Source organism: Aotus nancymaae, unplaced genomic scaffold (assembly GCF_030222135.1).
Source record: "Aotus nancymaae isolate 86718 unplaced genomic scaffold, 86718_ANA_hifiasm-v0.15.2.pri h1tg000076l, whole genome shotgun sequence".
NCBI lineage: Eukaryota > Metazoa > Chordata > Mammalia > Primates > Aotidae > Aotus > Aotus nancymaae.
Genome location: NW_026988491.1, coordinates 4,060,266 through 4,076,707, shown reverse-complemented (window position 1 = coordinate 4,076,707; position 16,442 = coordinate 4,060,266). Strand labels below are relative to the sequence as shown.

At 47.6% G+C, this 16,442-nt stretch overlaps 1 protein-coding gene across 4 annotated transcripts in view; it reads right to left on the bottom strand.

Moving 5' to 3' along the window:
* EMID1 (EMI domain containing 1) overlaps positions 1 to 16,442 on the bottom strand; it is a 48,607-nt gene that overhangs the window by 5,189 nt on the left and 26,976 nt on the right. For 2 of the 4 annotated variants that reach the window (XM_021666171.2, XM_021666172.2), the window contains exons 11-14: positions 16,085 to 16,147; positions 15,935 to 15,979; positions 10,835 to 10,879; positions 26 to 110 (exon numbers count right to left, since the gene is read on the bottom strand). In XM_021666171.2, the coding sequence (XP_021521846.2) occupies positions 26 to 110; positions 10,835 to 10,879; positions 15,935 to 15,979; positions 16,085 to 16,147 (238 nt within the window). The remainder of the gene's footprint in view (positions 1 to 25; positions 111 to 10,834; positions 10,880 to 15,934; positions 15,980 to 16,084; positions 16,148 to 16,442) is intronic. The other 2 variants (XM_021666170.2, XM_021666168.2) reach the window with 1 other exon arrangement.

The following is a 16,442-nucleotide window of genomic DNA, read 5'->3' as shown; positions in this document are numbered from 1 at the left end:
TGTCCGTCTGTCTGTCTCTACTCACCATAGAGCCCAATCATTGTTTCCAAGATTAAAACCCTCTCAGCTAAAATCTTCAAAGCCTCGCGTAGTTGGTGCAACCCCTCCCCCTGCAGAGGAAAGAGACAGATACAGCCGTGAAGGGGGCAGGGGAGGGAACCCTGCAAAGCCTGTCGGTGGCCCATGCCCCACCCAGGGCATGCACCTGCAGCCCCTCACTACCTGCCACAGCCCAGGGCCCACGGACAGCCAAAACAAGACCAGGAGAGGACAGGAGTGGGGACAAGACAGGCAGAAAGAAGCAACCCCTGCAGGACCTCCCAGAAGGTCCCGTTGGATCCCAGCTGGCTGCTCTCCGACACTGCTGCAAATCCCGCTGCACTGAAGGCAGGGGGAGCAAATCTGCAGGGACAGAACTGGCCGTCCCAGAGGCTGCTGGGTGCCCTCCTGTCCTGTAACGTCTGTCACCCAGCACTAGCTGCTTTCCCAATACCTGTATGATTCCTGCCATATCCCTTGGCCACCTATATGCTTATTTACTTCACATTCTTTAAATTCACTTTTTGCTTTAAATCGCCACATTAGCCTCACCCTAATTACTCCTATCAGTGAGCTCAGGCTAGTTACCAGTATTTCCACTCATGCCCAGATGAATATCCAGATGTTCCTTGACTTTCAATGGGGTTTCATCCCAATAAACCCAGTGTAAGTTGAAAATATCGCAAGTCAAAAGTACATTTTGTTTTTAAGAGATGAAGGTCTTACTACATTGCCCAGGCTGGTCTCAGTCTCCTGGCCTCAAGTCCTGTCTCAGCCTCCCAAAGTGTAGGGATCACAAGCATGAGCCACCATCCCTGGCCAAAAAATTGCATTTTTGACATACAATATTTTCAACTTACGATGGATCTATTTGGAAGTAAGTTGAGGAATGTACTGAAAGCCTATTGCTTTTGTGCAATTGTAAAGTTGAAAAATTGTAATTTGAGACCGGGTGTGGTAGCTCACACCTATAATCCCAGCACTTTGGGAGGCCAAGGCGGGTGGACCACGAGGTCATAAGTTCGAGACCAGCCTGACCAACATGGTAAAACCCTGCCTCTACTAAAAATACAAAAATTAGCTGGGTGCAGTGGCACACTCCGGTAGTCCCAGCTACTCAGGAGGCTGAGGCAGGAGAATTGCTTGAACCCAGGAGGTGGAGGATGGAGTGACGGAGTGAGCCGAGATCATGCCACTGCACTCCAGCCTGGGCAACAGAGTGAGACTCTGTTTCAAAAACAAAAAAGAAAGAAAGAAAGAAAAATTGTAATTTGAACCGTCATAAGATGAGGACCATCAATATTAACATTAGACAAGGCTTGAGTTACATTGCTTTTGGAGAACTTGCACTTAAAATGCTGACAAACTTGAGGCTCAGGCCTCTGCCCCTTCCCCAGCTCTTTGCACTTTGGGCTTCCTGCCTGGAAAACAGTGCTCACCCCTCCCAGGTCCTAGACTATGCCAGGCCCACATTCTGGCACATCCTGATGCGTCGCCCTCAGCTCAGTTCTCTCCTCTTTGCAGTACAGGTCTGTTTCTCCCTGTCTCTGGCTCCTAGGCCCCAGGGATGTGGCAGTGGGCCTACAAAGCCCCTTCTCCAAGGCCACTAGCTCTGGGGCTCCCCACTCCCCAAGTGGTGCCAGCTGCTGCCCAGGGCTCATGCCAGAGACTTCATCTCTTCCTTCCCATCTGCATCCTTTCCTTCCCCAGCATCTGGTCCACAATCTTGACAACACTTCACACTCCCACACTCCTTCCTCCTTCCTAGTCCAGACCAAAGCTATTTCCAGAATGTAGATCTCTCAGAGCACCAGGATGACAAATAGAACTATCCCAGCCCTGACGACATCTGGAAGTTTCTCTTGGTGTCATTTACTCAGTACAGATAAGCGAAGGGATGGACAATATGCATAGTTGTGTAATTACAAGCCAACCCTTTAAGGTTGTTGCTTCTCACAAAACCATCTAAACAACTGAGAGGGCTCCCAATGTAAGTGAGCCTGCTTGCTGGGGCTAACCCTTGTGATCCAGCCGTCCTGTACACATCACATGGATTGGGTGACCCTCAGGCCACTGAACGGTCATTTCAGCCTGGAGGTCCCAGGGTCACCACAGGCTGCATGCCAAGTAATCCCCCTTCAAATATTATAGGGGCAGGATCTAAAAATGATCTTGGCTAGGCACAGTGGTTTACACCTGTAATCTCATTGCTTTGGGAGGCCAAAGTGGGAGGATCATTTGAGGCTAGGAGTTTGAGAGCAGCCTGGAGAACATAGCAAAACCCCATATCTACAAAAAAATTAAAAAATTAAGAGTGGGCACGGTGGCTGTCCTGTAATCCCAGCACTTTGGGAGGCCAAGGTGGGTGGATCACTTGAGGTCAGGAGTTCAAGAGCAGCCTGACCAACATGGTGAAACCTTATCTCCACTAAAAATACAAAAATTAGCTGAGTGTGGTGGTGTGCACCTATAATCTCAGCTACTTGGGAGGCTGAGGCAGAAGAATCACTGGAACCCAGGAGGCAGAGGTTGCAGCGAGCTGAGATTGTGCTACTGTACTCCAGCTTGGGTGACAGAGTGAGACTCCATCTCAAAAAAAGAGAGAAAAAAATTAGTTGGGTGTGGTGGCACACACCTGTAGTTCTAGCTATTCTGGAGGCTGAGGTGGGAGGTTCACTTGAGCACAAGAGTTTGAGGTTGCAGTGAGCTATGATTATTCCACTGCACTCCAGGATGGGTGACAGAGCAAGAATATGTCTCAAAAAAAGCCAGGGGGCCTGGCATGGTGGCTTACACCTATAATCCCAGCACTTTAAGAGGCCAAGGTGGGAGGATCACTTGAGCCTACCTGGGGCAATATAGTGAGACCCCATATCTAAAAATAAAAAAAAAGGCTGGATGCAGTGGCTCACATCTGTAATCCCAGCACTTTGGGAGGCTGAGGTGGATGGATCACCTGAAGTTAGAAGTTCGAGATCAGAATGGCCAGCATGGTGAACCCCGCCTCTACTAAAAATACAAAAAAATTAGCCAGGTGTGGTGGCAGGCGCCTGTAATCCCAGCTACTCAGGAGACTGAGACAGAAGAATCGCTTGAACCCAGGAGGCAGAGGTTGCAGTGAGCAGAGATTGCGCCATTGCACTCCAATCTGGGTGACAAGAGCAAAACTCCATCTCAATAAATAAATAAATAAAAATAAAGAAATAAAAGGCATTTTAAGGGCCAGACACCATGGGCTCACACCTGTAATCTCAGCACTTTGGGAGGCTGAGATGGGCAGATCACCTGAGGTCAGGAGTTCAGGATCAGCCTGGCCAACATGGCGAAACCCTGTCTCTAGTAAAAACACAAAAATTAGCCAGGTGTGGTGGTGCACACCTGTAATCCTAGCTACTTGGGAGTTGGAGGCGAAGGTTGTTTTGAGCTGAGATCGCACCACTACATTCCAGCCTGGGCGACAGAGACTGTGTCTCAAAAAAAAAAAAAAAGGCGTTTGGGGACAACTGGTAAAATACAGGTAAGTCACATATTAAATGGCATCATTTCACTAAATAAATGTTAGCTTTCTTAAGTATGACAGTGGTATCGTGGTTATATGGGAGAATGTCCATATTCATTCAAGGTGCACACTGCAATGTTAGGGGAAATGTGCTGGGTTTTGCAGCTTACTTTCAAATGAATTTGAAAAAAAGATCTATAAATATACAAGAGAGAATGACAGAACTGTAGCACAATACAGTCATGTGTCATGTATTGAGGTTTCCATCAACGACGGATTGCAAATCTCCATGGTGGTCTCACAAGATTATAATGGAGCTGAAAAATTCCCATTGCCTAGTATTTACTATGCTATTATACTTAAATAAATATAATATGGTACTTATTTATTTTTGAGACAGGGTCTTGCTGTGTCACCCAGGCTGGAGTGTAGTGGCGTGATCTTGGCTTACTGCAGCCTTGAACTCCCCAGCAAGTGATCCTCCTACCTTAACCTCCCAAGTGCCTGGGGCCACAGGCATGTGCCACCACGCCCAGCTAATTTTTTTATTTGTACAGAAAAGGTCTGGCTATGTTGCCTAGGTTAGTCTGGAACTCCTGGGCTCAAGTGATCCTCCTGCCTTGGCCTCCCAAAGTGCTGGGATTATAGGTGTGAGTCACTGCACCCAGCCATATACTACAGTTTGAATTGTTATTTTAGAGTGTACTCCTTCTACTTGTTTAAAAAACAGTTAATTGGGCCGGGCACGGTGGCTCACGCCTATAATCTCAGCACTTTGGGAGGCCGAGGCGGGTGGATCACGAGGTCAAGAGATGGAGACCATCCTGGTCAACATGGTGAAACCCCGTCTCTAATAAAAATACAAAAATTAGCCGGGCATGGTGGCGCACGCCTGTAGTCCCAGCTACTCGGGAGGCTGAGGCAGGAGAATTGCTTGAACCCAGGAGGCGGAGGTTGCGGTAAGCCAAGATCAAGCCATTGCACTCCAGCCTGGGTAACAAGAGTGAAACTCTGTCTTAAAAAAAAAAACAAAAAAAAAAAACAGTTAATTGTAAAACAGCCTCAGGCAGGTTCTTCAGGAGGTATTCCAGAAGAAGACATTGTTATCACAGGAGATGACAGCTCCAAGTGTGTTACTGCCTAGAAGACCTTCCAGTGGGACAAGAGGCGGAAACAGTCATATTGGTGATCCTGACCCTTTGTAGGTCTACACTAACGTGTCTGTGTCTGTGTCTCAGTTTTTAGTAAAAACATTTAAAAAGTTAAAAAATAAAAATAAAAAAAGTCCAGATGCGGTGGCTCACACCTGTAATCCTAGTACTTTGGGAGGCTGAAGTAGGCGGATTACTTGAAGTCAGGAGTTCGAGACCAGCCTGGCCAGCCAACATGGTGAAACCCTGTCTCTATTAAAAACACACAAAAAATTAGCTGGGCATGGTGGTGTGTGCGCATGTAGTCTCAGCTACTTGGGAGGCTGAGGCAACAAGAATCGCTTAAACTTGGGAGACAGAGGTTGCAGTGGGCTGAGATCATGCCACTGTATTCCACTGTGCTTTTCTTGAGACAGAGCAAGACTGACTCAAAAAAAAAAAAAAAAAAAATGCCAGGCATGGTGGCTCACACCTGTAATCCTAGCACTTTGGGACGCCAAGGTGGGCAGATCATGAGGTCAGTAGATCAAGACCATCCTGGGAAACATGGTGAAACCCGTCTCTACTAAAAATACAAAAATTAGTCAGGCACGGTGTCGTGCACCTGTAGTCCCAGCTATTCGGGAGGCTGAGGCAGGAGAATTGCTTGAACCCAGGAGGTGGAGGCTGCAGTGAGCCGAGATCTTGCCGCTGCACTCCAGCCTGGGCGACAGAGTGAGACTCTGTCTCCCACAAAAAACAAAAACAAAAACAAAAAGCTTTTATAGTGCATTTTTACTGTACCTTTTTTTTTCTTAATTTTTGTTTTTTTCTACTGTACCTTTTCTATGTTTAGATACAGAAATAAGATTGTGTTACAGTTGCCTGCTACATTTAGCATAGTAACATGCTGTTTAGGTTTGTAGCCTGGGAGCAATCGGCTACCCCATACAGCTGAGGTGTGCCATAGGCTATCCCACCTAGGTTTCTGTATGTACACTGTATGATGCTTATGCCACAATGAAATCACCTATTTGACATATTTCCCAGAACCTATCCCCATCAGCAAGCAACACATGGCTGTACCAATAATTGGTCAATCTATAGGAGGGGAAGAATGACATTCATTGTACCAACTTTTCTGTATATCAAAATTGCAAAATGGCTGGGTGCAGTGGCTCACACCTGTAATCCCAGCACTTTGGGAGGCTGAGGAGGGCGGATCGAGGTGGGTCTTGAGGCCAAGAGTTCAAGACCAGCCTGGTCAACATGGCACAACCCCATCTCTACTAAAAATACAAAAATTAGCCAGGCATGGGGCATGCCTGTAGTCCCAGCTACTCAGGTGGCTGAGGCACAAGAATTGCTTGAACCCAGGAGGCAGAGGTTGCAGTGAGCTGAGGTCAAGCCACTGCACTCCAGCCTGGGTGATAGGGAGAGACTCTGTCTGGAAAAACTAAATAAATAAAGGAAAAAATAAAATAAAAATAAAAATATTGGGGAGGGCAGGTGTGGTGGCCCACACCTGTAATCCCAACACCTTGGGGGGCCAAGGTAGGAGGATCACTTGAGACCAGGAGTTTGAGATCAGCCTGGAAAACATAGGGAGATCTTGTCTGTATTTTTTTTTTTTTTTTTTTTTTTTTTGAGGCAGAGTTTCGCTCATTACCCAGGCTGGAGTGCAATGGCGCGATCTCGGCTCACCGCAACCTCCGCCTCCTGGGTTCAGGCAATTCTTCTGCCTCAGCCTCCTGAGTAGCTGGGATTACAGGCACGCGCCACCATGCCCAGCTAATTTTTTGTATTTTTAGTAGAAACGGGGTTTCACCATGTTGACCAGGATGGTCTCGATCTCTTGACCTCGTGATCCACCCGCCTCGGCCTCCCAAAGTGCTGGGATTACAGGTGTGAGCCACCGCTCCCGGCCTTGTCTGTATTTTTAAAAACATAAAATGAAAAAGAAAAATCTGGGGAAAAGTGTTTTTAAAATCCACCGTTTGGAGCACCCTCAGACAGGTGGCCTGATGTTTGCACTGATGACAACCCAGTCTCCTCCAGCTTGGGCTGCCCTCTGCACTCCGGATCTGTGTCTGGGCCTGCTGGACACCCCTCCTTGGCTATAACATAGACTCCTCCCGTTGGTCCACAGACAAAACTCAGCCTGCTTGCTTCTCCTGGTTCTCTTTTGCTATTTCAAGTCTCCCTTGACCCCTCACTCCCTTTCACAGCCAAACTAGCACACAAGTGTATTTTTGTTCCATCAGTGGCTATGTCCTCACTGGCTCCCAACCCCTGCCCGGCTCTGCCTCTCACCAGGATGACCACAACAGCCCCCTACCTACTCTCTCTCTTTCTGCTTCTCCCATTCATTTACCATGGCAATCAGAGGGATTTTTTGCAAAAAAAAAAACCTGACCACACCACTACCCTGCTTCTAGATCCTTCAGTACCTCCCCACTGCCCTAGAACAAAGTCCAAATTCCTGAATGTGGCCTCCTACGTCCTGAAAGCCTCTTTGGCCTCTGTCCCACTCTCTGCCTGTCACAATGCCACTCCAAGTATTTGCAGTTCCTCAAATACTCCAGGGTCCCTCTTGCCACAGGGCCTTTGCACCTATCGTACCCCCAGCTCTGCCTGGACACCATGTGCCTGGTTAATGCACCTTTCAGGCCTCACCTGGCTCCTCTGGGAGGATGCTAAAGTGCAAAGAGGTTATAAGTCAACAGTCTTGTAGCTGCTGATTATAGGTCTTTTTTTCCCCACCTCTCTGTGACCATCCTGAGGGTGGGGACTGTGTCTGAATTGCATCTGTGTCCACAGTACCCAGCCCCAGGTCTGGCGCCCATGGAGGAGATACTTGGGGAATGGTAGCTGGTTCTCTAGCCCTAGGAGCTTAAAAGTCAGGGCTCTGCCAGGCGCAGTGGCTCATGCCTGTAATCCCAGCACTTTGAGAGGCCAAGGCGGGCTGATCACCTGAGGTCAGGAGTTCGAGAACCAGCCTGACCAACATGGAGAAACCCGATCTCTACTAAAAATACAAAATTAGCCAGGTGTGGTGGCGCATGTCTGTAATTCCAGCTACTCAGGAGGCTGAGGCAGGAGAACCACTTGAACCCAGGAGGCGGAGGTTGCGGTGAGCTGAGATTGCACCATTGCACTCTAGCCTGGGAAACAAGAACGAAACTCTGTCTCAAAAAAAAAAGTCAGGGCTCCAGTTCCCGTCCTGCTAAGGATTCTCTCTGCAGAGTTGGGCCTCAGTTTCCCTGTCTGAATAAGGGCTGAGAGCTTTAATCCAGGTGGGCAGGCCCAGTGCAGTCACTCCAGTTCCGGCAGTGCACCACCATGACCACCAGGTGTCACTGCTGGGCCACAGCGAGAACTCTGCAAGCTGCACTAAGGGAGCTGGTAGGTGAAGTGAACATAGGAGCCCTCGGGGACCTTGCCAGCACTGAACCTCATTGCCGCCTGTCCCCAACAGAGCTGTTCTCCTAGTCCCCAAAGCCTCATGCAACCACCAGCCCGGCAGGTCCCTCCCAGGCAGGCAGTAAGCAGGGGCAGAAGTGCAGGTAGCAGAGGTGCAGGAAGGTGGGTAGGCAGGAGCCCTGCTACCTCTTGAGGGGGACCACAGGGAATTCTGGGTTCAAGGACTGGTCTAGAGTGGCCAGGGCATATTGCTGGGGTTCTCATGAAGGAATGGGACTGCCCAATCCCTCCCACCCCACCTAGGCTGGGGTGGGAAATGTGTCCCTAGACCCAGGGCCTCTGGGAGAGGCCAGCAAGTAGCCTAGGAGAGGCAGAGGCCGGGCTTGCATGGGTCTACCTGACCACAGCTCAGCTTATGCCCAGACTGACAGCATTTTTTTTTTTTTTGAGATGGAGTTTTGCTCTTGTTGCTCAGGCTGGAGTACAATGGTGCTATCTTGGCTGACGGTAACCTCTGCCTCCCGGGTTCAAGCGATTCTTCTGCCTCAGCCTCCCAGTAGCTGGGATTACATCTGCCCACCACCATGCCCACCTAATTTTTTTGTATTTTTAGTAGAGATAGGGTTTCACCACGTTGGCCAGGCTAGTCTCAAACTGCCGACCTGAAGTGATCCACCTGCCTCAGCCTCCCGAAGTGCTGGGATTACAGGTGTGAGCCACTGCGCCCGGCCCACACTGACAGGATTAAGAGGCTCTGGAGCTACGGAGGATGGGCATAGGGTAGGAGGAGATTCGGGGCACCAGGGGCCAGGAGAGGCTAACTGGAGAAGTAGCAGGGCCCCAGAAGTCATGGGGAGACACAGGCGAAGACTCGTGCAGGTGAGGGGGCTCCCACGGCTGTATCTATCACTGACCCCACAATCAAGAACTGAGAGGGCAAGGCAGGCACTGGGTGCCACCCACATCCTCACTAAGTTGTGGCTGGCAGGAAGTAGGGTATCCCAGTTAGACTGCATGTGGAGGGGGAGTCATAACACCACCCCCCAAAAGAGCTTTCTATTGTTTCTCTCTCCTGAAGGAGTGTCTGCCTCCGCTCTGTCCATTTTCCAAATGTCTCCCCAGTCAGTGATGGTTTCCAGATCCCTGTGCTGTCAGGCTTTTGGGTATGGTATGTTTTAGGGTCCTCCCATCTTTCCCCCACATGTCTGTTGGGTGAGTAGATTTCTAGGCCCTGACCCAAAAATCCCTTCCCTGCAATGATCTCCAATGATTGTGAAGGTTTCTATTTTCTCTTTTTTTTTGAGAGAATCTCACGCAGGCTGGAGTGCAGCTGCACAATCTCAGCTCACTGCAACCTCCACCTCCCAGGTTCAAGCAATCACCTGCCTCAGCCTCCTGAATAGCTGGGACTACAGGTGTGTGCCACCATGCTCGGCTAATTTTTATTTTATTTATTTATTTATTTAGTGACTGACTCTTGCTCTGTCACCCAGGCTGGAGTGCAGTGGCATGATCTTGGCTCACTGCAACCTCCGCCTGCCAGGTTCAAGTGATTCTCCTGCCTCAGCCTCCCGAGTAGCTGGGACTACAGGCACATGCCACCACACCTGGCTAATTTTTTGTATTTTTGGTAGAAACGGGGTTTCACTGTGTTAGCCAGGATGGTCTTGCTCTCCTGACCTTGTGATCCGCTCACCTCACCCTCCCAAAGTGCTGGGATTACAGGCGTAAGCCACTATGCCTGGACAATTGTTATATTTTTAGTCCAAAATTTTTAGACGATTTTTGTATTTTTTGTATTATTTTGTGTTTTAGAGATGAGGTTTTGCCACGTTGGCAGGCTGGTCTCGAACTCCTGACCTCAAGTGATCCGCCCACCTCGGCCTCCCAAGTGCTGGGATTACAGGCATGAGCCACCATGCCCTGGACAACTGTGAAGGTTTCTAGGATCCCCACATTAATCATGAGATTTTGGGGTGTGTGGTTTCTAGTTGCCCCTTATGTCCCTCCCACTTCTCACTTACTCTGTCTCATGTGTATGTGAGAGCTTCTAGGCTTCTCTTCTCATCCCTCATGGGTCTCCCACGTATGTGATGGTGTCTAGGACCTTGTGTAAACTATAGGTCCTTTAAGTATACAGGAGTCTAGGTCACCTGGCCTCATTAACCGCATCAAACATGTACAGAGCGGTTTTGAGGTGTCTCTTCACAGGCTTCGTGAATTTCTGATGTGTATGGTGGTGTCTAGTTCCCCGTCCCTTTTACCATGTGGCTCCTATGTACCTCATCATTTCTAGGCCCCCTTCCTAGGTCCCCTGTCCCTTCGTCCTGTGTAGATATTGTCTTTACGCTTCCCTTTGTTCTGCAGACAAGGGAGCAAATGCCCAGCCATTGCTGAGAGGGGGCTATGGAGGCAGGGGATGCAGTCTGGCCTGGGTCAGACCAAATCATCCAGAAGAAACAGGCAGAGCCACCCTGGCCTAGAAAGGTCACAGAGGGAAGGTGGAGAGAGGGACAGAGACCAAGACAGAGAGCATGGGGTCTGCCGACGGGGCTGGCCCTGCCTGGTTGGGAACAACAAGATGCAGGAGGGAGTTGGGGCTGAGAATGGCCAAGGCTTCTGCCCGGGAGACCAGGCTGTAGCGGGGATGTAGATAGGGTGCCCCCTGGGGAGGGAGTACCCCATCTCTTGAGCACCTAGGGCTGAGAAGGCAGGGAGAGGCCAGTGCCAGGCCAGAGCTTACCCAGTGGCTCTTCTCACCAGGGTCTCCTTTGGGGCCAGGTTCCCCCTGCAAGGAAAGACAAGAGACAGCAGCAGTGAGGAAGGGAAGGAGACAGAAAGGGAGGGGAAAAAAGAGGGAGGAAAAGGTGGGGGAAGAAGGAGAGAAACTTAGAGAAACAGACAGAGAGTAGCTTGTGTTGGATACAAAGCAAAAACCAACTGCTTGAAGGCAACGGAAAGTAACAAAAAGCAGCCAGAAACTGGAGAATATTCAACCTTTAAAAGAAGGGAATGGCACTCGGTAAAATCCATATATTTACAGCTTTTCCTCAGAAGATACACCCCAGCCCCATTAGCCTAGCAAAACGGAGCTCAAGCAGCAAGTTTCAGTTTTATTGGCCTGAGGAGTCAGAGGTTGAGGTTGTCAGAGAAGCAAGAAATTGATGAGAAATACTGGGAAGCAGGGAGCCACAAGTTGGGGAACTCAATCTGCACAAATGTTACTTTCTAATGCATGGATGGTCCCTGAATTGCCCAATCACAGGGCAACACTCCAAAGAGCCCAGTGGGGCAGAACCAACAGATTGGCAGAACTGAGTAAAGATGTCAAAAATTGCCCACCATATAGGAGAAAGAGTTTAGAGTTCAAGTCCAATCAAGTTAGAGGTGCTTGTGAACACATAAGCCTTTCTAATGAAACTCTAGAATGGCCATGCCTTAGGAATAAAGACCCTATCTCAGGATTAAGGGATTTTTCCTAGGACTAAGAGCAAAACCAAAGATTCTCTCTGATAAAGCCTGCAACTAAGCCTCTAAAAGAACAAGATGACCCATCAATAATTTAACTGTTCTAGAATAAAACTCAATACTCTTCAGAGGATAACGTAATTTAGAGTCTTTTCAATAGATTATCTATTTTGTCCAATGTGCAACAAAAAAATTACTAGACATGAAGACACAGGAAAATGTGACCCATATTCAAGAGAAAAATCAGTCAATAGAAATAGATCCACAGCCAACCTAGATGTTAGAATTAGCAAAGGAGTTTAAAATATCTGATTAATATGTTAAAGAATCTACTGAAATTGATATCATGGGTGACAAGACGGAGAATTTTAGAAGAGATGTATAAATTGTGAAAAAGAATCAAATGGAAATCCTGGAAATCAAAATGATAATACTGGAAATTAAAAATTATCAGATGAAATTAACATAAGATTGGACACAACAGAAGAAGTAATCAATGAACTTGAACATAGGCCAATGGAATAATTTAAACTAAAGTACAGAGAGAGCCTGTAATCCTAGCACTTTGGGAGGCCAAGATGGGAGGACAGCTTGAGGCCAGGAGTTTGAGGCCAACCTGAGCAACATAGCAAGACCCCATCTCTACTAAAAATGAAAAAACAAAACAAAAAACCAAGCCAGGTGTGGTGGTGTGCACCTGTAGTCCCAGCTACTCGGGAGGCTGAGGTGGGAGGATTGCTTGAGCCCAGGACGTCAAGACTGCAGTGAGCTGTGATCACGCTACTGGACTCCAGTCTAGGTGACAGAGTAAGACCCTGTCTTGAAAAAAATAAATATAAAAAATAAAACCACTCAAAAGGGTTAAAAAAAAAAAGCATAATTGACATGTTAAGACAGAAGAGAAAATGTAATCAGAAAATGCACAATTAAAACTAAAAAAAGGGCCAAGCAGGTGGCTCACACCTGCAATCCCAGCACATTGGGAGGCTGAGGCAGGAGGATCACTTGAGACCAGGAGCTTGAGACTAGCGTGGCCAACATGGAGAAAACCTGTTTCTACTAAAAAATACAAAACTAAGCCAGGCATGGTGGCACAGGCCTATAGTCCCAGCTACTCAGGAGGCTGAGGGATGAGAATCACTGGAACCCAGAAGGCAGAGGTTACAGTGAGCCAAGATCATGCCACCGCACTCCAGCCTGAGTGACGAAGTGAGACTCTGCTAAAAAAATAAAATAGGCCGAGCACAGTGGCTCAGGCCTGTAATCCCAGCACTTTGGGAGGCCAAGGTGGGTGGATCATTTAAGTTCAGGAGTTCCAGACCTGCCTGGCCAATATGATGAAACCCTGTCTCTACTAAAAATACAAAAAAAAAAATTAGCTGGGCATGATGGTGTGCGCCTGTAATCTCAGCTACTTGGGAGGCTGAGGCAGGATAATCGCTTGAACTCAGGAGGTGAAGGTTGCAGTGAGCTGAGATTGCACCATGCACTCCAGCCTGGGCAACACAGCAAGACTCCATCTCAAAATAAATAAATAAATAAAAACCAAAAAAAGGCAGAAAAAGTGTGGCAGACAAAAATGAACAAAGAACAAGGGCAACAAATAGAAAATAGTAACAAATATGTTAGCTATTAACCCAACTATATTAAAAAATCACTTCATTTATTATTTTTAATTTGACTTATTTATTTATTTATTTTTGAGATGGAGCCTCACTCTGTCACCCATGCTGGAGTGAAGTGGCGCAATCTCTACACATTGCAACCTCTGGCTTCCAGGTTCAAGTGATTCTTCTTCCTCAGCCTCCTGAGTAGCTGGGATTACAGGAGTGCACCACCACATCTGGCTAATTTTTGTGTTTTTAGTAGAGATGGGGTTTTACCATGTTGGCCAGGCTGGTCTTGCACTCCTGACCTCAAGTGATCCACCTGCCTCGGCCTCCCAAGGTGCTGGGATTACAGGTGTGAGCCACTGTGCACAGTCTATTTAGTTATTTTTTAGAGGCAGGGTCTGGTTCTGTCACTCAGGCTGGAACGCAATAGAGCAATCATAACTGTCACCTTGAACTCCTGGGCTCAAGCAATCCTCCCAGCTCAGCCTCTCAGGTAGCTAAATATACAGGTGCACACTACCACGTCCAGCCAATTATTAAATGTTTTATAGAAACAGGGTCTCATTTTGTTGCTCACTCTGGTCTCAAACTCCTGATCTCAAGTGATCCTCCTGCCTTGGCCTCCTGAAGTGTTGGAATTACAGGTGTGGGTCACTGTGCTGGGCCTCAATCATCACTTTATTTATTTATTTATTTATGAGATGGAGTCTTGCTGTGTCGCCAGGCTGGAGTGCAGTGGTGTGATCTCAGCTCACTGCAACCTCTGCCTCCTGGGTTCAAGCGATTCTCTTTGCCTCAGCCTCGAGAGTAGCTGGTATTACAAGTGTGTGCTACCATGCCCAGCTAATTTTTTATATTTTTAGTAGAGACGGGGTTTCACTGTGTTAGCCAGGATGGTCTCGATCTCCTGACCTCGTGATCTGCCTGCCTCGATCTCCCAAAGTGCTGAGATTACAGGCATTAGCCACCTTGCCCCGCCAATAACCACTTTAAATGCCAATGGCCTAAATGCAGCAATTAAAAGATGAGGATTGTGGCAGCTTGGTGGCTAACGCCTGTAATCCCAGCACTTTGGGAGGCAGAGGTGGGCGGATCAGAAGGTCAAGAGTTCGAGACCAGCCTTGCCAATATGGTGCAACCCTGTCTCTACTAAAATTACAAAAATTAGCCAGGGGTGGTAGTGCATGCCTGTAGTCCCAGCTACTTGGGAGGCTGAGGCAGGAGAATCGCTTGAACCTGGGAGGCGGAGGTTGCAGTGAGCCGAGATAGTGACACTGCACTCTAGCCTGGGCGACAGAGCGAGACTCCGTCTCAAGAAAGAAAAAAAAAAAAAAAAGATAAGGATTGTTAGAATGGGCCAAAAAACAAGAACCAATCATATGTTATCTACAAGAAACTGACTTTAAATATAACCACAAAAGAGATTAAATGTAAAAACACAGAAATTAACTGGGCATGGTGGCACATGCCGTAGTCCCAGCAACTCAGGAGGCTGAGGCATGAGGATCTCCTGAGCCAGGGAGGTTGAGGCTGCAGTGAGCTGTCATTGCACCATTGCACTCCAAGGGTGACAGAGAAAAACCATGAATCAAAGAAAAAAAAGTAATAGGATGAAAAAAGATATAGCATGCTAATCAAAAGAAAGCAAGAAGAACTTTGATTCTAGAAAGCTAATTAATTTTAGAAAGAGAAGATTTTAAGTCAGGCACAATGGCGCACACCTGTAGCCCCAGATACTTGGGAGGCTGAGGCAGGAGGATCACTTAAGACACTTCATTCACTATGTGCCCAGGAGTTTGAGTCCAGCTTGGGCACATAGGGAAACCCTATCTCTAAAATAGAAAAAAGGAATCATTAAAAAGTACTCAATCCAAAAGAAGACAAGAAAAGAAAAGGGAAAAAAGAAACACAAAGCAAAAGGAGTAAATAAAACATAAATAGCAAGATGGTTAACTTAAACAGAACCATATCAATAAGCATACATATCATTAAATAGAAATTAACTCAACTGTCAAAGTGCTTTTAAACAGCAAGACCTAAGTCATATGATGTACTTTTTTTACATTTAAGAACATTTATATTCATATTTTTATATAGAGACAGGGTTTTATCATGTTGCCCAGGCTGGTCTTGAACTCCTGAGTTCAAGTGATCCACCTGCCTCGGCCTCCCAAAGTGCTGGGATTACAGGCGTGAGCCACCGCACCTGTCCTGTCCATAACGCACTTTAAAGTTACAGGTCGAAAGAAAAAGGATTTAAAAAAGATATAAAACGAAAACGCCAAGCATAAGAAAGCTGGTGTGCTACGTAAAAGCACACAAAGTAAATTCAAGACAAGTATTATCAGAGACAAGGATATTAATTTCATAAATATCAAATGACCAAGGGGACATTAAAATGCTAAATGTGTATGCACCTAATCACAAAGACTCAATATACAGAAAGCAAAATTGACCAAATTAAAGTGAGAAATGAACAGATCTACAATCAGAATTGGAGAGATAGAGTGTAAAAGAAATACAGAGTCAACGAGACAGACATACGGAGGGAAAGATAGATACAGAGAAACAGACAGCCAGAGCGAGAGAGACAGAGGCAGCCTGATCCAAAGAGGACAATGCATCCCGGAGACAGGGAGCATGTGAAAATAGATGACAAGACTGGGAGGGTCAGGAGCTCTGGTTGCAGGGGATGGAGTCAGAGGAGGAGCGGGACTATGGAATCCTTCAGGGATGATTGCAGGACAGACAGCAACACTTACCTGCTGCCCAGCAGAGCCTTGGGGGCCAGGCTCCCCACGCAGTCCCTGTGTAGGAGGGAGTAGATGAATGGCATCAGCTGTTGGGGGCTCTGACCTGGGGCCCTCAGGACTCCCCAGAATTCCCCCACCTGGGGCCACCTGGGTACTCACTCTCTCGCCCTTCTCTCCTGGGTGGCCAGAGATTCCTTTGGGTCCAGTGGGGCCTGGGGGTCCCTGAGCAACAAGACAGGGCCTCAGCCTTGTGCTGGGGCAGGATGGAGTGGGCAGGGACTTGGTGACAGAGGTGTTGGGGAGGGTGCTCTAGCTGTGTCTGGGACTCTGGGTTCTTCACCATACATTCAGCACACAGCAGGCAGTTCATACGGCTCAACATTAAAAGATTTGACCCTGGAGTTGGACAGTCCCACCTCAACTCACTGATGTTGCCACGTGCTGGCCATAGCCCTAGGGTAAGAACCTCCACTTTTCTTGGTCTTAGGCAGTAACAATACATGTTTCTCATTACTTG